This window comes from Merops nubicus, unplaced genomic scaffold (assembly GCF_000691845.1).
Source record: "Merops nubicus isolate BGI_N331 unplaced genomic scaffold, ASM69184v1 scaffold17953, whole genome shotgun sequence".
NCBI classification, from domain to species: domain Eukaryota; kingdom Metazoa; phylum Chordata; class Aves; order Coraciiformes; family Meropidae; genus Merops; species Merops nubicus.
In genome coordinates, this window is record NW_008597163.1 from 64,863 (window position 1) to 91,903 (window position 27,041).

The 27,041-nt window shown below is 35.7% G+C and overlaps 1 protein-coding gene across 1 annotated transcript in view; it reads left to right on the forward strand.

The window, feature by feature from the left end:
• CEP170 (centrosomal protein 170kDa) overlaps nt 1-27,041 on the forward strand; it is a gene marked incomplete at its 3' end in the record, with an annotated part of 71,139 nt that overhangs the window by 42,094 nt on the left and 2,004 nt on the right. The window contains exons 9-14 of the mRNA XM_008936632.1: nt 6,793-6,919; nt 11,379-13,208; nt 19,429-19,663; nt 24,891-25,068; nt 26,449-26,616; nt 26,896-26,984. Coding sequence (XP_008934880.1) covers nt 6,793-6,919; nt 11,379-13,208; nt 19,429-19,663; nt 24,891-25,068; nt 26,449-26,616; nt 26,896-26,984 — 2,627 coding nt within the window. The remainder of the gene's footprint in view (nt 1-6,792; nt 6,920-11,378; nt 13,209-19,428; nt 19,664-24,890; nt 25,069-26,448; nt 26,617-26,895; nt 26,985-27,041) is intronic.

The following is a 27,041-nucleotide window of genomic DNA, read 5'->3' on the forward strand; positions in this document are numbered from 1 at the left end:
AAGAACAACTACATCTTGAATGAGTTGAGTCTACATGTTTTGTGAAACCTGGTGGATTTCTACACCTGCTAAGTCTCTTATCAAACAGAAAACTGAAATTATGTTTGTATTGGAGAAATAATTCAAGAAGTATATTAGTAGCAGATGCAAGCATTTGTATTTCTTGTTTTCCCTAGCTAATAGCAAAATTCTGAGAATTTGGTGGTTCCAGTTAATTGTTTTTTTCTTTAGTTGGGAAATGAACTGTAAAGTGGGTTTTATAATGATTTTGCCTTTGCCTTTTGTTTTTTTCATCAGTGTCATTTTTTTTCATATCTGACCATTCCAACTATCAGTTACTTGAATTTTCAGTGTTGACATAGATGTCTGCTCTTTTTTTAATTTGTGTAGGTATTTCTTGTATTTAATTTGTAGATTTCACCAAGATGACAGATAAGCATAATACAACAAAACCTATTTAAACTCACTATCCAGCATGCCACCATCCATCCATTAACATTGAACATTGTATCAGGATGGTATTGGGTTAATGTGTGTAATGGTTTGTTTCATTTTCAGGTATTTGGAGTGGATGACAGCCAGGATTATAATAGGCCTGTTATCAACGAGAACCAGAAAGATTTAGTAAAAGATTGGGCTATAAATTCTGCTGCAGTAGTGCTGGAAGAAAAAAGACCACTGAGTACAACTGGATTTCTTGACACAGAGGTAGAATTTAATTTTTGATGGTCTTCTTTTTTCTTCCAATATGAGAGAGCACTAATAACTGACCAGTAAGTGTTAAACATCAAACAAAACCTTGCCTAAAAAACATTACCTAAGATCTAGAAGTATTCTATTTTTCTTAGACATTTATTGTATTATTGGAACTTCTGTCAGAGACAGGCACATTGCATTGTGAAGGTCATTTAAACTTTGCTGCCTTTCTAAGTGCACTAACACCAGTGTCTTGGAAATGTAGCAGGAGCTCCCTAGCAACATTATAGTTGCAACATACATTTGCACAGTATATGTGTCTTGTAAGTTATGCAGCAGAACTGAGGAAAAGCTGATTATGTTTTATAGCCCAAAGCAAGTAACTATATTAAAATTCAGCAGTAAGTGGTATGCATTTAATGTGTGATACAAAGTCAGCTAGGAAGAAAATGGTGAATAAAACATACTAGATTTTTTTTTTTTCCTGAAGCCAGAGGACTTCAGGTTTTCACGTTCACAGCTTCAGTTTTCAAGTGAGGTGCTGCTTATGAGAAGTCACTTAGGTTAGTTGCCTCAGAATCAATATTATTTAATCAGCTGTTGAAAGATTAGGCAAAGGAAAATGCCTGTTCTTAATATGTGACTCAGAATATGCACACAAGCTAGATGTTAATCATATTTCTCACTGACATCTTGGGAGACACTCTGGTATCGTTGTGATGGATGACCTTGTGAAATGTGTGCAGAACAGAATGGGTTCACACTGGTGCCGAACAGTTACTTCTACTTGCCATGGCAAACTGTTTCTGAAGGAGAATCCTGTAAATTAGCAAACTTTAAAAGTTAGCAGATTTTCTGGAATATATCAAAAATGTCAAAGTATGACTTTGTGTGCCTGCCATGCAAATACATCGGTTTTGGTATCTAGGAATTTATTTCTCCTAGAGAAGGTCTGCTTTATTATGGTTGTCTTTTAGCTACTGTGCAGTCTTGATACACTAAGGATGCTACTCTATCTAGATGAGTATCTTTGAATAGTTCCTGTGCGGTTTCTGCTTCAGGTAAAGTATTGCCATACAGAATGGGCATATCATGTGGAAGAATTTGACAAACTTTGCCTTTCACCTTGCCTCTCTGCATGAATTTATAACCACAATATGTCTCTCTCTTCTTTTCATGCCTTTTGCAACATTCAGATTTTTTGTGCTGTATCAGTTTTGAAGATTATTTAAAGTGCTACTATTTCTCCGTTTCTATAATTTCATAAACAACAGAAGAATACATGATTTATTTTATGAACATAATTGAGCTTTCTAAGTGTCATATTTTGCAAATAGCAGGGTTTGATTTTAGAAGTCTGAGACTTCTGCAGTCATAGAGCTGGTCTAAGAATCCTTCTGGCAATGCCACACTACAATTTTGTTTAATTTGGGTTGAAATTATAAGAATTAAGTCTTTATTACTGTGGGATGCTTTGCTGGATAAAATAGCCTTTGTTTATGGGGAAGGGAATGGGTTGTTTGGCATAGTCTTACTGTATAAGATTATTACGAGACATGATAGGTGAAAAAAATTTAAAATGTTCATTAGGTAAAGGAGCAGCACTGACATAAGCAGTGTGGATATAGCAAGGATTAGTGTAAGAAGAGTAGAGGAGAGGTGAATATGGAAAAAAGCTTAGGAGAGAAAGCTGAAAATAGAAGTTGGTTGACAGGTATGTAGAGGTAAAAAAGAAGCTAATTCAGAAAAATAGAAGTGTGCTTTGTAGTATCATAATTGACAAAGCAATCATGAGGATAATTATTGTGAGAATATTGTGATATTTAAAGTCTTATTACCAAAACTTACAGTATTTTATCATTAGGAAAGGGAGAGGCAAATGTGTTTGATTTGTAAAGTATGCGGATATCATGATTGCATTATATACAAATTTTTTTGCTTGTGGTTTTTGGAAGACTTACTGTGTGTTACGGAGCTGCAGATCATAAGTTAATAAACCATAGTAAAGATCTTGACTAAACAGTCATGTGACCTCAGGATCACTCAGTGTTTACTACATAGTTTGCATTTATGCAGACTGTGGGTGGACCTTCTGGCTGCCCATCACAGTTGTACCTATAGACGATTTAGCAGAATGAGGTGAATTCAGAAGATGGTTGACATAGGAAAAAAGCAGAGAATAAAAATTTAAGGTCATTCAGTTCAGGAAGAAGGAAAAGATGATTTAGCAAATTATGAAGGTTTCATAAAAACAGATTTTAGGGTTGAAAGATTATTCTGAATTTAAATATCTTAAGTTTACAGGGCTTGTGAATTATCATAAATAACATGCTTGGAAAGGACATGAAAAACTGCTTCTCTTATGAGGAAATTCTCAGCTATTCCTTTGATGTAACATGGTTTGGTACTTTGGAGTAGTCATGAGACTAAGTAAAATGAAGAGTGAATGTGTGAAATGGTGGGTTTGAGCCTGCATGCACTGGGTTTTGCCTTTTCAGTGATTACAGATAGGCAATAAAAATACTAAATCCAGCTATTTAAAATATTTAAATGTTTTTATTTTCTATATTATAAGCTGCCACTTGCCAACCAAGGTAAGCGTGATTTAAGAACAAAAATAAGATAGAGAACAAATAGAATATTGTTGTTGTTATTGTTATTATTTATTCTTACTATATGAGAGCTTGATTAATAAAAGTATTGCAGACATTTAGGCTATCGATTTATCCATCCATCCTCCATTTAATTTTCAGTGGCTATTTATCTATGGTAACCACATTTCTCAAATGATGTACGTGGTTTATCAACACTGTCTTTGATGGGCTTCTTAAGGATATACCTAGTTTTTGTTTGGTTTGTGGGTTGGTTGTTTTTTTAAAAATACCTTGTTGTTAAGACTGCAGCATGGTTGGAAACCTGGTTCTACATCTGCAAAGTCATCAACCCCATTGACTACAATTATTCCTTTCCCTGTTTTGAATACCCATTCCATGTCTTTCCCACTGAAGATAAAATAAGTAATACTGCTGATGTTCCAAATGCTGAATAACTTTATTCATGTAAATATTTGCTATATTACATCTTAGAAGTGGAGAACTGCTGTGTGTATTTAGAAGCTGTATTTCTTTTTGTCTGTCCTTTCTAATTACACTAATTTCCTGTCCTGCTGTAGAGCAAAGCATTCAGTCTGAAGTTTGGTACTTAACTTTCTGTTTGAAAATAGATGCTAAACTAAAATGTAGTCTGTGTCACAAATATCATATGGCTGTTAAAAGGCAAATATGACTCATGGATACCCTGGAAAACATACTGTCAGTAGAAAAGGTGCGTGTTGAAACTTGACACTAGAATTGTTACCCTTGTTGGTTAAGAAGGGTGAATACAAGACTAGAGAAGGTAAAAAGAATTCTACTTAGATTACCAAGGGAATCAAGATTTACCTTAAGAGACACAGATTGGTACAGTTCATTTAGTCTAGCAAAGTAGTAGCTGAGATGGCTACAATTGCTGGGGTTTGCTGTGGAGTAAAATGCCACATAAGGATAAAGAACTCTTTGAGACAGTGCTGGTGTCAGTGTTCCAGGAACAAATTTGAAAACATTGACTGTAAATAAAGTGAGTACAGCAATATGAAAAAAAGATCATCACCCCTGGAGAAATACAGTTCTGAAGCAGGCAGAGTGGGGAGAGAGCAAAAAAATTGCTTTGAAGATGGTACTTCAGTTTGTGAAAGGATGGCATGATGTGACTATTATGAGTTGACTGGAGTATGTGTGTGAAAAGACTTGGGGGGGGAGTTGTTTGGGTTTTTTTTTTGTTTGGTTGGTTGTTTTGGTTTTTTTCAGCTTGTTGAAATTTATTTTTTAAAAAGTATTATTCTGCTCTGAAATGCCAAGTATTGGAGATGCTTTCAGGCGTCATGTGTGTGCTGCGTGTTTTTTTCAGATGTGGAGCCTGAAGTCCTAAATCTTCAGGCTGAATAATAAGTCCACAGAAATCCACTGGTAGATTTTCTGAAGATGTTACTACAATTTAGTTTGTGTATACAATAAGCAGAAGGGAAAGCAGGTTTAACACAAAGTTACAAGGCTGGTGTCTCTTATGTAAACCCAGCTTTTCTGAAAGACAAGGAAATTCCTTTTGGTATTCAAGAGAAGATTTGCAGTGTTGCTTACTTTTGAGCCTCCAAGATGCAAATTGGTATGGATTATAGGAGGAACATTAGGATAACTGAATGTAACTTTTTTAATGTGAGTTTTATAAGCCTTTCACCTGGTGGATGTGCTTAAGCTACTATCATAAGAAGCTGCTTTTCATAGCTTTGTCATTTGTGCTTTTTAAATACAGAGAATTGGCAAAACACACATTTACATCCACTGCTATGAAGATTTGTTTTTTTGGCAGTGTGATTACTTTCAGAGAAAAGTAATTTATCATGTTGCTTTACAATGGTTAATCTGCAAAGTCTTAGTATCTTTCTGTATTGTTAAGTGAAATTCAGATTTGCAATATTCTGACACTCTTTTCCTTGCGTTGTGTTCAGAAATATGCCCATAAATAACAGAAACACTGAATTACCTTCCTTGCTGTTATTAGACTTGAATTTTATGTCATTTTGATTGTAAAGATTCAGAATATGAAAATGTGTGTAATAGTTCAAGCAAATGATTTGGTGCATCTCTGATAGTACATTCATAATGTTCTGAAAGATAATTGTGATTTTGCGCTTGTTTGCATTAATTAGGGTCATTCATTTGATCAGGAGAAATTCAAGGTCATAAATGCAAGTCTTAAATGTCTAAGTAACTTTGAAAGAAGTCATCATACTCTAGATGACATTGTTCACCATTTCATTTCTACTAAGTGCATTTCATTAAATATGTAGAGTTGGTTCCTGGTCAAAGACTAGAATCTCAGAATGGCCAAGGTATTAGGCAAAAATCAGTATTTTGAGTAGAAGTACAAAGACTGGAACAGGCAGCAGAGCTTCAGCTGATGTTTGAAAAGCACCTACAAATTTTAGCAATTTACTGGTAACTCTACGTCCTTTCCATCTCATTTGTTAATCTTGAATTGTGATTTCTCATTTGACTTGCCTATGGTTATAAAATTGCTTTGGAACTGTGGTCAATGACTTCGGTCATTTGCAGTGCTTTGTCTTTTGAGGCCATTAAATTAGACTATGTAAACTTCTGTAAAGCCTTTGATAATGTATAGCCCATATGTATGCATATGCATATATATACATCGGCACTCGCCTGCTGCCTTTTTTTGGAGATGTGAGCAAGAGAGAGTATAATATATTGGATAAAAATGTAATACCACTTTATATTTAGAAATCATTTTTTTTGAAAAAAAAAAATGCTTAAGATACTATGATGACACAAGAAGATGATTTATTTTTGTATTTACGTCTTATGTTTAAAAAAATTTCAAGATTTCAGAAAGGCTTACTGTCAAGTTTATTTCCTTTCTAGGTCCGTTGTAAAAACCGATCAGATACCGATTACATTGTACTGTAACCTAGTAGGATGGTTTAAAATCAATCTTTGCTTTTTTTTTTTGTTTAGGCCAAAGAAATAATGTGACCTTCCCTTCCTTGCCTTTCCTTTCCATCATAAGTCATGAATACCTTTTTAGTCCTTAAAGCAATCTTTCTGTAATGAAGTAAATACAATATTTCATTTGAACAAGAGGGTTGTCTGAACGGGTAACATGTCACTTTCTTGTCTTCCTGAAGCACTTTTGTCATTTTTGAACACACACCCCATTTTTTTTCGTGTTCTTCTGAGCTGAGGATTGAAATAGCCTGGTATTAAAACTAGCATGTGTTCTAATATATCTTATATAGGTTCTGATGTTTAAAAGTTTACTGCACTAGAAAATACTGTTTCTGTACTGATTGTGCAGCTATAGTTAGATTTTGTTTCTTTGTTGTTCTAGAGCTGGTAACTCTAAAATTTACAGAGGTAAACTCCTTTTTCAATTTTCTCCAGGAAAATACTGTCTGAGCTATCTGTTCAAGAAAAAAAATTGAAAGAGGACATAATTTTAATCAACAGTTGTAATTTTTGTTCTGCTTTTTTTCTTCTTTAGGAAGGTTCTACTGCCTCTGGAAGTAAACGTTGGGTATCACAGTGGGCCAGTCTGGCTGCTAATCACACACGTCATGACCAAAATGACATCAGATTGGAGTCATCTGTGACTGCTCCATTAGAAAATGGTATTAAAAGCTGTTCTTGTCATAATTCCTGTTGAAAAAACCTGTGAAAGGGAGAAAAGAGTGGTTATATACCTGCATAAGCAGCTTTCTTACTCAGTACCTATCTTCACCTGAAATTCTTTCATGTCATTCAGAGGAATCAGCCTAAAAACGAGCTCAACAACAGTGTTGTTTGACATGGCAGGAGATCGCCAATACTAAACTGAATGTTATTAAAACAAAAAATTTAAAACTTGTTTAATATTAAGGAAACTTCCACTTGAATGCAGTTTGGATTGGTCTGCATTGTATGTTTCTTTCCTTACATCTTTTTCTCATCATTGGTCCTAAACTGGATTTTAACAGGCTGATTGTTGAACAGTCCAATCTGAGACTTTGTAATTCAGTTATTATTCAGCTGAAGCATAGCATACTTCTATTTCTTGGAAACAGAAAACCTATGTTTCTTGAAAACTGCAGAAACCTTCTCAGCAAGGAACAGCTTCATCTCTCTTTCTTGGGAGTCCCAGATGTTCAGGGCTTGCCTCTCCTTGGTTAAACTATACACATTTCTTAGTTTAAATGGTTTGTTCTTTAAGATCTACACTTTTGACTGCAAAGGATTTGCTACCTTACTTTACTAGTTCTCTGTTGTTTTCTTTCTCTCAATTTCACTTTAGAGATGATGATTTAACACACAAATCCAGTGTCATTTTTATGCTGATACTGCTGGATTGGGATAGAGTAAATGTAGCTCTTCATGACAGAATTGACTGGTGACTACAAAGGGATGACATCTTAGTGAATGCTTCATATTCTGAAAGTGATATGTTGTTTAGTGATGAAGAAGTAACTAATTATCCATCTACTTGAGATTTGTCCTGCAATTTCAGCATTCGCTCTTATTCCAGAAGACTGAAATTTTTAGCATCAAAACAAAGTTAAAAAGATTAGGGAGAAAGGTGTTTTAGAAGTAGAAATGCTTTTCCGTGTATACTACTCAGATCTGAAGATCTGCCATCTCCAGAACATGTCCCATAACTTTTTGTTAGGCATTTCTGAGTAGAATGTATTGGGGGTTTTTTTCCTATAGTTGTGAGCATCTCATGTTTTTTTCTTTTTTTTTTTCCCCTAAAAATTACATTCACAAGTATAATATTTATTTGTTCTCTGCTTTTTTTATGTCTACTGGCTTTCTTCAGATTTTTAAGAATCCATGTTTGTTACAATTTCAGAGCAAGCTACAGCTTTGACTTTTAAGTTAGTGTCTCACCAGACTGCATCTTCAACTGATGAAACCAAGACTTTACTGCTTTCAGAGCAGGTCCATGTGATTCTCCCCCTGCTTAGACCACAGACCTGGTGCCAGCAGTCAGGCCTTCTGCACAAAAAAAAAACTTGCCCATTACTAAGTTCTTTTTTTTTTTTTCATTGTCTTTTTCCCCACCACCTTTTCGGGCACTCAAAGCAGTATAAAAGTGTAGTGACAGATATTTCTCTAAAGTATTTATCTATTCTACAAATCATATTAAAAAAAAAAAAAATTTAAAAAAGGACAAAACACCAATAATGGTATTGTCCATGTTTTCTGACCAAATTTTAGATCTTTTGGTAAGTTTAGATAACTCCTTTTGTTCCTGACCCAGGTTAGATGAACTGAACCATTGTCTGAAGGGCTCAATCTTGGATCCCATAGGCAATAATATTTTTTTTTTTCCTTTTTAAATTCCCTCTAGTCATCCTATGACACCTTAACTTAGTTGTAACTAATGCATGCATTTCCTAAGTGGATTTGTGGTAGGTTTATTTTACTGCCCTCAGATTTTAGATAACACTAATAGAAAGTATCTATGTTGGTTTATGTTCTTTATAGAGATCTTACCTGTACAATTTATTCTATACTGAAAGAAAGCCAGGTAACATCTTCACAAAAGAGGTGGCCTTTAATTCTGTGTATTATTCTGGCATAACAAAAGGAAGAGCAAGAACATTACTTTTAATTCTGAAGCTGAATAAATAACTTGACTCTGAAGGTCAAGCTGAAACTGAAATATTATTGGGAATTTCTTCCAAAATGTAGCTGCTGTTATGTATTGATCAGTAACTGAATTTCTATTCAGGTTTATATTCCGCAGATTGAAGTTATATGTAAGCATGTTTGTTTAACTGATTCATCAATTATAGTTATTTTTTCTGATAATTTACTTTTTGAAGTAAGTTCACATGGTTTTAAAATCATAGAAGGTGAGGACATTTATTAAAGCAATAAAATACATTTCAACTTTATAGTCTCATTTTACTTTTTCGGGAAGTTTACAAAGGAATGTTGCTTTTGATGTTGCTAATGCAAACTTTTGTGTAAATGCAAGGAATAATTCTTACCAGTAACTGCTGGTTCTATAGTAGCTTTTCCACCCATCTTAGCAGTTAACTTTGCATAGGATACTTAAAGTGAAAAAGGATGGAAAAGATAAAAAAAATCTGATATGCCTTGTAAATAGAATAATGGAGACCAAGAGCAAATTTGGAAGTACTTAAAAAGATCAAGTGTACATACGGAGCACTTAAAATCATAGCTCTTGAGACTGATCCTTTGGGTGGTTAATCAGTGGATTTGGTGGTATTTTGGTTTTTGTATTGTTTTAAATTGTCACTTTCAGATGGGAGACTAATTAGGATCTTCTTCAGAGAGATGTATGCTTCTTTTGCCATTATAACAACTTCCTGATTTAAGTGAAACAACTACTGCGTAGTGCATGCCTATGTTCCAAAAATTCTAAAATATTTCAGGAGAAATCCAGAAAGCATTCAACCACCATGGATGTAATGAAACTGCAATTTAATTTGTATGTCTGAAGACCAATTCACAAAATCTGACTTGTTGGCTTAGAAGACTGTATTTTCTTTAGAAACCTTAGTAAACTTCTATGTAGCCAAAGACAGTGATGAGCAACTCCACACCTTTGTTCTACTAAAGACCAAAATTCACCAAAAAAGCAAGTTGCATGCCTAAATATATATAAAAGATCTGCTCTGGTAGGTGTGTCTGAGAGAAGTAAGTCTTCACAACTAGGAATCATATTGATTTTCATTGAACCTCCTATTTTTTTTCTAATTTCAAAGAAAAATAGTCAAGGAGTTAGAAAACCTTGCTTAGATTTTAGAGATACCTCCTGCTTCTTAAGTGAGTGTCCTAATACAGATTATACAAGAAAAGGTGTGAGTCATTTTATGTTCTTCATCAAAGGTGTGACACTGTGCAAAGCAAAAAGAAGGATTGAAGAGCTTGGACAGAAAGCAGCAGATATGTACAATTGTATACATACAGCATGATTGTTGATTCTCAATTAAGTACTTACAGAATTCTTGCAGAGAGGGAAGTCCTATAGTGTAGTTTATATTCCTAGAACAACCAGTGTTGGTGGCAAGCCTTGACAGATCACAACAGGGTATGCAGGGCAGTTTATAGATCTCTGGTGAAAAGTGAAGTGACAGATGTGTGTGAGGGCGTGTGCCGCCTTATATTGTAACGACTGGCAAATGAACTTGCAAAAAGAACTGTTTTCTAGCCAAACACTCAAAGTCAAAGCAACTTGTAGAACAGTTGATATTATCTCCGAGTAACAAAGGTTTGTTTCTGACAGCACAACCATTATGTTTGTTAAGTGGGCAAAGAGGGCACAGTCATGACTGGTGAAAAATAAAGTTTGGTTTGTAAAATGGGGATATTCAGCATCAGTTACTCCTTGCAACAATTCATGGAATGGACATATTTTTCTGCCTAAAGAGCATTCTGTATCCACTAAGAATTCAATGAAAGTGGTTTAGCAATAGTTCTGTGTTCTTTTGATGTTTTTTTATGTATTTTCTATATATTTCTATACTATAGTGTCTTGATTGGGTTAAAAGCATTCTTTTTGCTCCCTCAAGCATAATAAATTCTTTCCTCATGAATAGGGATCTTTTTTTTCTTCCTGTAGGGAAGAAATTCTGCCTGTTTGTAGCAGAACAGGAGGAAAGGGTGTCTGCCTTTGCAGTCTTACCCTGCTTCTGAAATGACTCCTTCCCTTTTCTTCAATATGCTAGTTGTGGAACGTGGCTTTTGCCTAATGAGAATAGGACAAGCAGAGAGCTAAATCATAGAAAGTCCAGGTCATGTTCAAGAATAAGAAAATTATTTTAAGAGTTATCTAAGCAAACAGCTTATAGGGATAGTCAATTCTCCATCAACTGAGATTTTTTTTAGAACTTGTTAAACGTTTTTAAGCATATATTTTTCTAAGTGTAATTGATCCCGCCATAGAACAGAGTGACAAGTGACTTTTTTCAGTTATTTTTAATGTTTTAGTTGTCTTAGTCATAAGAATTTAATGTTTCTGTTTACCTTGCTATTGAATGACTTCTCTTTTTTTTTTTTTTTTAATGGTGTTTTTTTTTTTTTTTTTTTTTTTTTTTTTTTTTATTCCTCTTTCATTTTTAGACACAGACATCAGTGAGTCTGGTATTTCTGTTAGAAGCACTGGTTCAGCTGCCTCTATGACCAGCCAAGGTGAGCGAAAGAGGAGGACACTTCCACAGCTTCCAAAAGAGGAGAAAGTGAATGAAAGCTCAAAAGCAAAAAGTACATCTCATCAGAGATCAGAAATAGGTGAAAAGCAAGACACTGAACTCCAGGAGAAAGAAACTCCAGCTCGTGCCTCAGATGCTGACAGCAGAAGTATAGCTAAGTCAAGCAGAACGATGAATGGTCTTTCACCCAAAGCCACTGGAGACAAAGGTTTTTCTTTCCCTAGCAATTCCAGTAAAGAGAGAGTTGAAGCAGGCAGAGAAACTTCCATGGTGAAACAAGCTTTAGCAAAAATTCAACAACAGGAAAGAAAAGAGCAAGGACACTGGACACCCACAAAATTATCCTCTACAAAACCTGCTGCAAACCATGCTGAGAAAGGGAGGGAGGAGCTTGCTATGTCACCCAAAACTCTGGATAATCAAGACAAAGCTCCTGGACATATTACAGATAAAGCAGAAATGAAGTTGGTTCAAAGTGAGGGAAAAAGAAGAAAAAATGAGGAAACTATTAAAGGACAAAGTCCTAAAGCGTCTGGAGGAGAAAAAAAGGAATCTTCAAAACCGTTAGTGAGGCAAGGTAGCTTTACTATAGATAAGCCTAGCACAAATATACCTATAGAACTTATTCCTCACATAAATAAGCAAAGTGGCTCTGCTACCCCTTTAGTATCTGCCAACAGGATACGTGACAGAAGTGATTCAATGGACACTGATTCCAGCCTAGACACAACACTCATTTTAAAAGACACGGAAGCCGTAATGGCTTTCCTTGAAGCTAAACTGCGTGAAGAAAATAAAACTGATGAGGGCCCTGATACTCCAAGCTATAATAGAGATAATTCCATATCACCAGAATCGGATGTAGATACAGCCAGCACAATCAGTCTTGTTACTGGTGACACTGAAAGAAAATCCACACAGAAGCGGAAGAGCTTTACAACCTTATATAAAGATAGATGTTCCTCTGGTTCCCCTTCAAAGGATGTTTTAAAATCTTCTGCAACAAGTGCCAGAGAAAAGATGGAAAAGAAAACTAAAAGTCGATCTTCAGATGGCGGGTCTAGAGCTGATGCTCGCAAAACTGTGCAATCCAGTGGAAGAATGAGACAACCGTCGGTGGATTTGACAGATGATGACCAAACATCTAGTGTACCTCATTCTGCCATTTCTGATATCTTATCATCTGACCAGGAAACCTACTCTGGAAAATCACATGGAAGAGTTCCTTTTGCCTCAGCAGATGAACTTTTACATTCCAAGATGGAAGGAAAGTCAGCCAAATCAAAAACCTCCCCTGTTGCACTTGGGCAATCTAGTAAATCTACCACTCTTCCAAGACCTCGTCCCACAAGGACTTCTCTCTTGCGCAGAGCACGTCTTGGTGAAGCCTCAGATAGTGAGCTTGCTGATGCCGATAAGGCTTCAGTGGCTTCCGAGGTGTCCACTACAAGTTCTACATCAAAACCTCCATCAGGGAGGAGAAATATTTCCAGAATAGACTTACTTGCTCAGCCTCGCAGAACTCGACTTGGCTCCTTATCAGCCCGTAGTGATTCTGAAGCAACAGTAACTAGAAGCACTGCCTCATCTCGTACCCCAGAAGCTATTATCAGAAGTGGGGCAAGGTTAACGTCAGCAGGAGATAGTAGTAAAGTGTCTGCTAGAACTCGAGCCAATAGCATTTCTCGACTTTCAGATTCAAAATCCAAATCTTTGGCTTCAGCTCATAATTCCCCCTCAGGTACGTGAGATAATTTTAACTAATCTTTTACAATATCACAATACTACATCTTTTTCATATGTGGAAATTTTTTTTTTTTTTTAATTTATTTCTTTGGTACAGTTCTTATGAAGCATTTGTTGGTTTTAATTGATGCAGTCTTCAGAGTAAGAAGCTTCCTTAGCGGGGCTTGTGGAAGTTTCTCACTTAAAATCAGAAAGACAAGAATCTGTAGTCCTTTAATTCTGATTGCTTGCTTTTTTTTTTTTTCTTTTTTTTAACTTGAAACCAATAACAAAGAATTGCATTGAGACATTCAGATGTGGTAGCACACATTTGCAGGTACAAAAACAGAGCAGCGGTCTCTGCTCAAGTCATAGTAGAAGTTCAAAAGGTCAGCAGCAGTTTTTACTACACAGAAGATACAGTATTTATTTTTAAGGTAGGCTCATGAATCCACTGAACTACACATGTTCCCTGAGGTGTACCCTGAGCATCTGTAGGATAACTATAATTTAAGATTATTTTCCAGACCTACTCTTTTGCTGACTGCTTGTCCAACTAGGAAGGTTATTACCATCAGTGGGCAACACATGAGTCAGCCAGATTCTTCTCTGGTCTTAGATGCAAGGTGGTCCACCACTGGAGGAATGACAGACCAATGTATTCACTCATGACTATGTGTCATGCAGCAAAGGGAGCAAGTTGATTCCACAACCAGGCCATGAGGGAAGGAAGGACCCAGATGATCAGTCTGATCCAAATCATATAGTAACGGCCAGGAGAAAGCCTCATAATTCCCCTCCTGTCTCAGCCTTGTCCCGCTGTCGCAGGGAACAGGACTTGCTGTGAGCGGTCTGGGAGCCTTTCCAATAACTGGAATCTTTACACAGTACATCTGCTGTGTAGATGGACTTCCCCAGCCCCACTGCAAGTAGAGTCAGCTCTTATGTGATTAGCTTGGGGGTGGGACAAGATGTTAATGTGGAAGGTGGGGGCACCTGGTGGTGATCTAATCAGTTCCCATGCAAGGCTGGCCAGGCCCTGCGTGAAAACAAGCCTTGGAGTAGTTGCTGTTCTTTGTTCCAAATCATGATTTATGATTTCTTCATGATTTCCAAATCATGTTGATCTTATTTTGTGTGGTAGTTCCTTTACTATAATATTATTATTTATATGGAAGGAAAAATCTGTATAATTGCTTAATTTTAACCTGTTATTCTGTTACAAGTTAACACTTGAGATGCAAGTGGTGTGAAAGGTTCCTGGTTTGTTTCGAACAGAAATATTAAATCAATTAAATGTGGTAATTCTAAATAACTGAACTTTCACGTGGAACGAATATCTAAAATTTATGTCCTCTAGCTTTTTGAAGTGTTATAGTAGCAGCTTGACCTTATTTGAAGCCAATTGACAATCTACGAAAAAACAAACAGAATAGCTTTCTGTGTCACGTGTTGCTACTGAGTTATATATTCTCTTTTACTGCTTCCCATTTGGAGTTTAATCTGTTTAATATTGTGACAGGTATCTACAAAGATACAAAAAAAAAAAAAAAGGTGAAACTTCAGAGACAAATTCAGTCTTTCCTTTTAAGATAACATTGGAAAAGAGTAATGTTTTTGGTTTTAATCAAAGTTTTAAATTGATGTGTGTAGCCTGAAAGGTGGCAACATCAAGCCATGGAGGAGTGTCAGTTAAGACTGCTTCTATGTTCGCTTTAATAATTAACACTACCTGACATTGTGATATTGTTGATTTTTGAAAAGATAAATTGCAGCTGCCACTTGTCAATTCACTGCTTCTTGTCTTTTCTGCAAAACTATATATGGATTTTGAGTTTTGTGTCTGTGGGAACTGTTGCATGCTTCTTAAACTTTTCCCAGGTTGCTGCACTAACGTGGTTTGCTGCTTCTGTTCTGGGGATTGGGTGTATCTTTCTCTTCCCCGTCTACTAGTCTATCATGGTCATCTTGGTTTAATGTCCATGTCATTTACCTGCATTTCACAGTCAGGGTTTGTTGTAGCTTGTATAAAATACTCTGTTTTCAAAAGAGAAACAAATCCATCTTCTCATGGGCTACCCGGACATAATAAGCTAAAAAGACCATTGTTAGAAAAATTTACAGGAGAAATAGCTTCCGTCATAAAAAGCTTTATCAGTTTAAATATAAAAATCAAGGCGAAACCTGTATCCATGGAAAGGTGAAAATCTGAAATCAATTAATAAAAGTCAAATACTTTCAGAACAAAATCATGGCTTAATAAATCAATCAAATCACGTTACTATATAGGCAAAGAATATTATTACTACTGTTCAGGATTTGAAGTCACAGATCTCGTCTGTATCAGTAGTCCTATTGTATAATTTTCTTATTGGACTATTTAGAGAATACTTTAAGAAAATAAGAATTGCTTTAAAAATAATGGAAACTTCTAAAGTATATAGGTCTCTGTGCGTGTGTATATATATATATCTCCTATTATATATAGGCCACTACTCTACTGAGTGCATTTTTCCCGTTAACGTCTTGTAAAATTATACTAACAACTACCCAGAATATCTTGTAAAATTATGCTAATAACTACCCAAAACATCAAGTGATTAATATTATTTATTATTTTATCCTTAGATAATTGTATTTGAAACACCTTTGAATAGAATGTGTTGCTTTTATGCAATATATAAAAATGGAACATAGTAGAAGCTTTTCAATCCAAAGCATGTAATTTCTGAATTTTAATTTTTTTTTTTTCTAGAAAAGTCAGCAATTCATTTAATTTTAGCACTATGGGAAATTACTAATGAGGTGCCTGAAAAAAGCACCTCAGCTGTTTGAATGTGTTTTACTTCAGGCACATTTAATCAAGCATAACAGTGACGTATTTTTTCTCTCTCTGGACTTAAAAAGGCTGGCAAATTAATGACCATTAGCAATATAGGATTTGGTTGTTTTTTTCTTGTACTAGAAGACTTGTTGCTATCAAGGTGTTTAAAATGTTCCATGGGTTCCATGGTTTGGTTATTGTTACCATATTATAGCTCACCAAATGTTGGCGGCAGAATCTTGCTTCTTAAATCCAGTCTACCAAAGAGAAAATTATTTCACCATTTCCCAAATATTTTAGAAAATTCAGACACACATCTCTGTAAAAAAGAGGCAAAAAAAGATGTAGCCACTGGATTTTTTTTTTATTGTCTTGTACTTCATGTGGATGAATTGCAACATAATAGCATTAAAATTGTCAGACCGGTCAGCAAGTCCATAATTTCAAGAAGCTTTCTGAATTCTTGATACAGTCAAGTATTGCTTACTTTTGTATTAAAGGATAAGCAGATAAATAGAATGTCTTGGATGAGTACCAGCATTAGAGTAATTACTAGGGTGTTTCTGTGGTAGGGGACTTTATTACTGGTATGTGAAGACATATGAAGGAGAATTAGTAATTTTGTAGCACAAGCAATGAAAGATTTAATCAAGGCACTGAATCATGAAAGAGTCTGATCAATAAAAACAGGGAAGACCAAAGACCTTTTCTCATAAATACAGAGCAAAATTGAAGATAATGTTACAGACAGAGCTATGTATTTGGAAAATAAAAAATGTGATCACACCTAGAGCAAAAATGTGATCAGACCTAAGCTGCAGTTGTGTTCAGCAGCTCTGCTGGCTTGCTGACTTAGCTGTCACTGCAGATAACTAGCAAATAGGTTGATCAAAGCTGTTGAGGTATGTCTAAGAAAAAAGAAAATAAAAGAAGAAAAAAGAAGAAAAAAGAAAAAAAAGAAAGTGGTTTGAGTATGGAGAGAAAACAACCCTTACTAACTTCAGTATTATTGCAATACTGAGCACCAAAGTATTTTATAAGGGACACGCTTAATAAAAGTCTGTCCTCAGATCTTAAAAGTGAGATTATGATGTCCAGATCATCAAATTTGCCAGCTTAAGGTGTTGTTGATACTTCTCACAGGGTAGTCACTAAACTAGGTTAGTCTACTGATTATTTTCTCCAGGGTTTTGGAGGATTTTTTAGTTATTAGTACTGGTATTCACAGTCTTTGGTGTCTGAGGTAACTAAATGCATGGTAGCTTTCAGAAATCTACACAAACTACAGTGACATTTTGGTACTGCATGATTTACAGATAGTATTACAAGCACATGTGTGCAAATGCTAAGCAAAAAGCTGGCTTAATGGGAAACGTGCTTGGATGTTGCTTGGCTTGAATCATAGAACTTGGAGATTTTGACCGTTACGCCTACAGTAGAGTTTTCCACATATTAATGAGAAACTCATTGATAATATATAAATAACCAACATTTTAAGTGCTTAAAATTTAAAGGTCTTATACTACTATGTAGGCAAGTGTTAACGATGTCATTTAGGTTAGTATCTTTGAAATATTTAAGCATTTACAAGATTCAGTATTTTTGATTGAATGTATAATTTAAGAATATTTTCCTAAAATGTGTGGGTGGAAAAGAGGACCTAAGACTAATGTCATCAATATATTTTATTTAAGCAAGTGCTTCTAGTCTGGATGTTTTAATACGTTTTAACATGATAAAACACTATTTTGTACACAGAGAAATTCAAGCTTCTCCCAGACCCAGATCCTGATGTTGAATCTTACAGTGGTAGAGTACTAGAAATCAAATCTGTTTCTGATATTTCACTTCTCATTCAATTTTTAGTTTTTTAAATATATGATTACATATGCTCATTGTACAGTGCCGAGTTGCTGGACTAGCTCACTTGAGAGATTTTAAGATAATTATTTAATATTCATTTTGTTGCATATAATTTGAGCTGGGACAGAGAATTTAAATACAAATTGATGATAAAATGTGGGCCCAAGTCATAAAGCTCTTTGAACTTTGATCACACATTGCTTGCATGCTGTTTGTGGGGAAATGTGCTTTTTCTGCTTGTATTTTACTTCCCTAACGTAAAACAAGTCTGAAACCTCTGAAAATAGAAGAGTAAGTGACTGCAGAGACATTTTTATTTTGTTCAATAAAGTTAGAACACTAAAAATTAATAGTAGAACTGGACATGATTTGAAGCCCACATTTAAACGTGAAAAAAAATTACGCAGGCATATTTTTGTTTTCAGCGACTAAAAATCCATTATTTATGTGAGGGAAGGGGTGTAAGCTTATACACCAATGTCATATTCTACATAGTGTAGTCTTTGAGAGTATTACACGAATTGTATTCTCAAATAAAAATTACTTTCATTATTTGTTACTTAAATTCATATTGATTTACACTTCATTTGTAATTTTTTTTTAATGTTTCAGGAGAAATTACTTTTTATTGTTCTTAGCCTAAAAAGAATATAACAATACTTAAATATATAATTTTCAAATTACCAAGAGGTGATCAAACACTTCTTAAAATTTCTACAGGAATTATAGAGCCTCATGAATGTCAGTGAATTTGGGGGAGCTAAATCCCCTGAAAAAATTTAACAGGTTGCCGTGATGAGCATTCCTGTACTCTAATTGATATCTCTTCCTGCTGGGAATGTTTTGAGGGTAGCATATCAGAAATGTGTTCTCTAGATTTTAGTAATTCATAGAGGGATGAGTGCCTCCTACTTAGTTTCAGTTCACTTACACCTCAGGCTGTCTTCAGCAACATGACTGCATATGCTTTATGTGCTACATGTGAGAATGTATGTTTTTTTCTCTGAGGCTGCTGGTTTTGTAGATGTGCTGCTGATTTTTATAACAGTATTAATTTTAACATATTTTTTGTGGAATAAATGCATAACACATCTGGGATTTTTATGCTTTCCTTAGTATAAGCATGCATTCCAGGCTTGGTGCCAGCTCCATCCTTCCTTCACATTTCTTCAGGTGTTTTTTGTGTATCACATAAACATTGAATGGGAAAAAATCTGCAGAAAAAGTGCAATCTGACTGTATACTTCAATGTTAATGAATTGGGCCCATGTTTTATAATACAGTTTTCTTGAGCTCATATACAACTACTGGCTTTTAAATTTTATTTCACTCATCATTATACAAAGAGCATAATTTTTACGTTTCTATTAATATTATTTAACACAAATTTTGTAGCTTTCTTTGTAAGATATAGTAAATAAACCTTTTGTGAGGTATCTGGGGATTGATAATGAATCGTGTATTTTTGTGATGTTACTGAAATAATGGGGTTTTTTTCTTATTAAAGATGCAATAATATTATTTTTTTTTAATAATTAAACTAATTTAGTAAGTGCAAGATGGAGGCGCTTTCCTACAGATTATGCTTCCACCTCAGAAGACGAATTTGGATCAAACCGTAATTCCCCTAAACATACCCGTCTACGTACCTCTCCAGCCCTGAAAACCACACGACTGCAGAGCACTGGGACAGGAGCTCTAAGTAGCAACACATTCAAGCACAGAATAAAGGAACAGGAAGACTACATTTGTGACTGGACTGCCCACCGAGAAGAAATAGCAAGGTAGGTTTTAAAGGATTGCCTCTAAAATAGCAAAGACTCAACCAGTTATACAGGTACATATACAGGAGAAAGAGAGCTAATGGATTTTCTCTATCACTCGACTTACCGTTTCCATTCACTAACTGAATGGGTGATTTAAAATTCTTCTTATGAGAGGCTGGCGGACAGAACAGTCATGTTACCAGCACATCTCTTTCTAATGGAAAATGGTAAGTCATTTCTGACTTATGATAGCCACGTCTCAGAATATTAACTTCTAGTTGCGTTAGTGGGACTTGCAGAAGTACTTAGTGTAGAACTCCTAGTTGCTAATGGTGTATTTCCTGAGACTGAAGTATTTCTGATTTGTGTACTACCTTTACATTCATAATGAAGTAAAGTTTCAGATCATTGCATAGGCGATGAAGAGAGGAAAAAGTGATTTTGGCATTGTGAAAGGTAGTGTGTTCATTTTAATTGTTGGCTTATATAAACATTATTTCATGTTGGGTATTTTCCAATTTAATCATATGTATTCATCAAAAAGTAATTACTTCTATTGTGAGTTCTTGTGATTAGTATAGCAATTCCTCCATTATTGCTAGTAGCACTTTGCTTCAAGTGAACCAAGGCAAGGCAGTCAGTTCTACATTCTGGTAAGTGGTTACTCCCACGTCATGTAATACCCAAGCAGTGAAAATCTCCAATAGCTTGCACTAAATAAATAAAACAATGTAAATATATAAATGTTACTTAAAACTTAGATGCCAGTGTTCAGGTCCTGAACCTTTTCACAGAACTTAATTTGGAAGCCTAAACAAGAAAAATGTTTTCCTTTTAAAATTAATCGTAACACCACGGTCTCACAGATGTGAAGCATTGTGTTTTGCTTAGCATGATTAGTTTTTTTGTTTCCTTCTGTTTACTAGTTTTCAGCTTTTGTTTTTCTAGTTTAATCTGTTCAAAGGGAAAGTACTTCAGGGAGTCTGATAGCATCATAACAAATCATGAAATAAACATCTTCAAAGGTGTCTTCCTAAAACATCTCTTTCTTTCCAAGAATCTAAAGTTAGAGATGGATATAGGTAGGAATGTCTATATATGGGGAAAAAAATTGAGGATAGCCATCGCATATTAGTTCCTTCTTATAAAAAGCGCTGCTGAGCCTCTACTTCAGTGGAATGTCTTGGTACATTTTGCTCATCTAGGAGAGATTGACACTGAAGTAATGGATAGTTCAGTCCCAACTTACTTGATGCTTAGTTTTGCAGTTTTTTTTCCTTCTTTTGGGTTTCTTAGCATTTTCTTCATTTAGATACTGGTTTTAAATTTGTTTTGAAGGCTATGTACTTACTCTACTGTTGTGGTTTAACTTGAGCCGGCAGCTAAACACCATGTAGCCGCTGCCCACTGCTCCCTCCCTCCCATCACCCGCCCCCATGTGTTAGGGGAGGAGAATCAGGAGGAAAAGAAAACAAAGCCCCGTAGGGAGAGGACAGTTTACTAGAACAGCACAAAGAGAGGAGGAACGGCAATAATAACAATAATACTAGTGAAGTAGTATATAAAGTGAGTGAGAGAAACTGCAGATGCCCTATGGTACCTGAGATGCAGCTCTCCCTGCTCCAGCTACATGCAGGTGCCACACACTGAAAAAAAGCACCCCTCTGTGGACCAGGCCTTCCCCGTATATAGAGGGCATGATGTAGTTATGGTTTCAAATATCTCACTGGCTGGTTCAGTTGTTTGTGCCAGCTATGGCCTCAGCCAGCTGCTTGGGAACATTAACCCTATCGTGACCAAACCCAGAACACCTACCTTTTTCAGTGGGAGTAGTGAGAGGCTTAAGTCAGCCTTATCAGATTTGTGATGAGTGTATTTAAGGTTAAGAAACCTAGCACTTGGCAGCTGAGAAATGCCAGACTACTGTCATTTATTGTTACTGCTTCAAACATCAGTTTTCTTGGTTAGTCTTCTCCACAGAGTCCCCCTGCTCTGGGTGACTTGTTGATCCTTTCTGTGCCTCCATATCTCTGTGTACTCATTCACAGTATTGCTCCCCTGGCTTTAAGTTTAACGTCTGTCCTTTATAAGATGAATTCTGGCTTTATTCCCTTTGCCTTGCGAACCGTAGTCTCCCCTTTAGCATTGTGTACCTTGCTGGTTTTTTACCTTCCCAGCCCTCAGTCCAGCAACTATGATCAGAGTCCCTTCACCTCTGTTCAAACTTTTTAAGAAAGGAATAGACAGTTACATGTTCTCATTAAAATGACTTGATTTCTTTTTTGTTTGTTTGTTTGGTATTTTCTGGTTGAATAACTCATTAGATTAGGCAAGTGAAAAGATAATTATTTAATAAAATAAAGGTGCAGCTGAAAGTAGTTCAGAGACTGTATGACAAACATTTCATTGCATCCATGTTGCCATCATACTGCATTTTAACTGGTCTTCCAGAAGTGACTCAGTTTTCATTTTTCACAGACTAAAATTTATGGATGTTAATAACATTGAAAATAGGAATTGAAAATTGGAAACTTAATGGAATTATTAAATTTGATCTAAAACTGTTTTGGCCTGGAGGAAATATACACCCTCAGAATAACAGGAGCTTCACATATATTTTATTTAAGGATTTTAAAGTATCGTTACAAAATAAACTAACTCTGCGTAGGAAGTATGACATAGTAGACTAAGTATGAAAATATTTTTGGTAATCCAGAAGTTCAGAAATATGACAAATATCTTGGAAGCATTCCTATTTCAATGTGTTTCTTTCTCATACTAGGGGTATCCTTTCACTGCAGGTAAATAAGAACCAGAGTTCCAGGCTGTTGAAAAAGATGGTCATGCTCTCCTCATCCCAAGCCCCCTGTTCTCACCTTTTCCGTTGCAATGGAAACTGTCTGTCCCTTATGTAATTGTGCAGCTGTGGGAGTGTTGCTCACTGCAAGAATCTAATAACAACATTCCCTGGAGTGAGTTGGTGGGGGGCGGTGCTAAGGAATTTGAGGTTTATTTTCGCTTTGCTTCCCTGAATTATTTGCCTTGTATGCTTTTTGGATTTGATGCAGGAAACAGTAGAAATCTTCAAAGCAGCCTAAAGTTGCAACAGAGTAAATAGTGTAGACCCAAAGCCTAAGTATACAAAACATACTCCTTATCCTAAGCAATATTTCTGTTTCTTAAAGTTAATTTGGAATAACTTGAAAACATAATTTATGAAAAGTCAGGCCAAACTCTCAGCTGATTCCTAATTTTCTTTTTCATAGTGCTTTTTGTTTAGCGCTTTGTCTATTGTTTTTATGGAGAAACATTATTGAGAACTGACTATAGCTTACTATGACATTGAAACTAATTCCAGATTTTGTTCATTTGACTAGTGTTTGACTATGACAATGGTCTAACAAGTTGCTTGCCATACATGTTAGAGTTGTGTATTATGATATTTTCAGGATTTGTTTGAATTAATTTTCATGTAGATGTCTGACATTTTATGTAATTTAGATTACTTAGTAAGAATTCAGGTGAAAAGGCTGTAGCACGTTGAAGCATTGCTGATTTCTGTGGAGAGTCATATATTAGCTGGTTTATACTATTTTTGATTATGGTATTTAATGACATTTATCTTCTGAGGTTTTACTGATAATTGACATTTCCTGATTTTTATTTTCTTCACAATTATTCATTAAATACCAGTTTTTGTGATTTGCAACTTCTCTGTTTAAGAAAAAAAGTGATATGGTTATGTGAAACAAAGGAAGCAGATTCTCTAGTACTACTTAGAATATTAGCTTAAACCTTGGAGTTATAATGGTATGTATATATAAGAACGTGAAATATAAATAGAATAGATACAGAAGCTGTAGTAATTAGGTTAAATTAATTAATGTAGTAATTGGCACTTAATTTATTTTATTAAAATGAGCAATTTACTTGGTTTCTGCCTTAGTATTCCAGTCAGATTTGATAGTTTGAATTCAGAAATACTGTCTTGAATGTTTACAGGTAATTGCCACATTTTTTCTACAGCCTCATCCCAACTATGTGTGTATCTCTGCTCCACGAGGTTGCACTTTATTGCAGATTGCTGATGCTCAGCCACAAAATCCAGTGTTGCAATCAGACTGAAAATTTCTCAGATTTTTCGCCTTTCTAGTTTAAATTCTGCTCACTCATTCTTAAACTATCTCTAGGTCAATGGTATCCATTCTTTTTGACTTGAAGTCAAGTGCAGAAGGGAACTCACCTTAAGAAGCACTGACCAGCACTATGTGCATCACTGTCACGTGGCTCTGCAGCTCCTTCCACTGAAGTAGTGGGTGCTGCTGTTCACAGAGTCTTGGTGGTGCAGAATTAGCACTGTTGACTTCTGTGCCTTCAGTCCTTTCAGACAGAAGTATGAAAGGGGATCATGTGGTGAGCTGCTGTGAATTCTAGATCTTCTGAACTGTTTCATCCAAGATGGAGATTCAGGGTGCCCTAGTAGGAGGATTTTAGCTTGGTTTTTTTTTTGTGTGTTGTTGGCTTTTGTCCCTCCTTCTTTTGGAGTGTCCTAGGGAGGAGTAGTGTGAACAGGGCTAGACTAACTTAGTCTGTGCTGAGCAGAATACAGAGCAGAGCTATTTTTTAATGGAAGAAGAATCTTCAGATGAGAATTCAGATGTATTTATGTAGTGCTATCATATCCAGGTTTTTACAGGCATGTTCTGTTTTTCCACCTAGAAAGCTTATCTTGATTAAATTTGAGGATTTGAGGGTACTGGTATTTCAGATACATAAGCAGCCTGATCTGAGCAAGGTGCAGGGCTACTAGGTGATCAGAGGTCCTGAAGACGGTGTTTGCAAGTGAGTAAACTGAGGTATAAGTGAAGTGTGGTTTGGACATTTCAGATTTAGTGCACACAGACAGGTAATGTGTGCAGTATTTTCTGTGTATATCCAGTGCACCCTGTGTGTTGGATTTGCTGCATATTGCACATCTCTGCCTGGGAATCCTCGAAAGTAAACAAGGATGCTCCATCTGTTGAGAGTGCCCTCTACCTTCTTCCTCTAGAAAGTCACGTTGTTAAAAGCTTCAGTAAAAACTTGCTTTTGTGGTTCTGAAAATAAACTTTAATTTAGAAGAGCATGCACATTTTCACAGCACAGTTGTCAGGAACTCGAACGTAGAAGCTCAAAGACTGCGGATTGGGCTTTACTCGTCCAGCGTTATTTGTAGGGGAGGAAGTAACGCTCTCTTTGTTACTAGGATCAGCCAAGATCTGGCTCTCATCGCACGGGAAATCAACGATGTAGCTGGAGAGATAGATTCAGTGACTTCATCAGGCACTGCCCCCAGTACCACAGTAAGCACTGCTGCCACCACCCCTGGCTCTGCCATAGACACTAGAGAAGAGGTAGGAGATCTTCATGGAGAAATGCATAAGGTTCTTCCTTTTCTTTATTTCTTTTCCTTTTAGCATTTTGCATAGCCTTTTTTAGTTATTTCCACTCAACCCGTATGCATGATCGCTACATTGTTTTTTGATTTAAAGTTCCTTTACATTTCAACAAACAACCCAGAAATTATTCTATGAACACCACTTGTCAAAAGGATGCATATTATCTGTCTGTCTCTTTTTTTCCACGAAATGTAGGACAAGGTAGTTATGTTTCTTGCTTCTCTGTAGCCTTAGATACCATTGGGTAGTATCTAAGTGCATTTAAAGATACTAGTGTGTATGCACAAATATATATAAATATACATTTAATACTTTGCATAGCTGTCCCTCTTCACAGATGACATTGTTTCATCTTCTGAACACTGAAATACTTAGGTACCATCAGTTCACACTTAACTTTGCATTTTCTTTCTTAATTACATTATCAAAAACTGCTTTGAAATAAGTTTGCCTTGTGCTTCTAATAATTCTTATTTTCTTTGACTATCTCTGGTGTGCTGTTCTATGAATATATTGACTAACTTGTTCTCATAACCGTCACAGGTCTAATGCTGGTAAACATGTTAATCTGAATTTAAGTCATCCCTTTCTCCCATACTACAGTTCACTCTAATATGTTGTAAATGTTTGCTGCATTGTTTTCATAATATTCCTTTCAAAATGTGTTAATCCATTTTTGTGTGCATAGAGTTCAGTTAATACATTGCCGTGTTTAGTATAATACTGTCTTTCTCTGTGGAAAAAAAGATATGAACAGTGATAAGAAATCTGTGATTTAGGTACTCAGGGAAGTTATAACTACACTCACATAGATACAGTTTTTAATTCTCATGGACTTACAGCTAAGCTTCAAGGAAGTAAAGCGCTCATTTTCTCAGAGCCAGTTAGATCACTCTGATTTTTTAATTACTAAATAATTGTTTTCTTCTTTAAAAAATATTGTACAGTGTGTGCATACTGCAGGTGGCAGTATCTCCTTTAAATAGTTAGAGGTGTTTCTGTAACACCATGACTAAACTGGAAAAAAGAAAATTGATAGTAATGTATTTAATTCCACAGACATATTCCATTAATTAAAGGAATAAATTGTTCAGTACCAGTTTATAGGTAACTGTTACGTTACCTGCCCATAACCAAACCTTCTGCTGGGTAATGTCGTTTTGCCATGTATGTCTAGTATTTGAAAACAATTTCATTTTTACAAGGTATTGTTACATAAGAGATGCATTATTTTATGCTCTACAAGACAACAGGATGATTTTTGATAGGTTTCTCCTAAACTGTTTCAAAAAGAAAAAAATACTCACTTGATTTTTGTATGTATCCATGATGTTTCATAAACTGCATTTTTCTTTTACCCCCTAGTTGGTTGACCGAGTATTTGATGAAAGTCTCAATTTTAGAAAAATCCCTCCTGTAGTGCACACCAAACCACCAGAGGGGAACGGTCGGCCTAACGGTGCTAGGCCTCAGCTGACAGATGCCCTTGATCCCCCAACAATTACCCGAAGGAGGACTTGGAGCAGAGATGAAGTGAGTATGCAACAGGATTCTCTCGAATAATGTGTCTTACTTCAGGCTTTTACAGTTGTCTCCCCAGCTAATATTCCAGACACTGACCTTTCTTTCCTTCCTGCAATAAGTGGCATTAATGTTGGAATTTAATTGGCAAAATGTTCAAATGTAATTATATGTGGTACTAATTAGAACACAAGTACGTTTTTTTTAAAGTTAAGATTTCAAAATATATGGAATTGTTTGTATTGATTTTCCATTAAACTAATAGTATCTTTTATTAAAAACTTATTGCAGGTTATGGGGGACAGTTTGTTGTTGTCCTCAGTCTTCCAGTTTTCTCGCAAGATAAGACAATCCATAGACAAAACAGCTGGCAAAATCAGGTGAGTCTTCAACAATCATTCTTATTACTGAAGATGTCTGCTCTCGTAAACATTCCT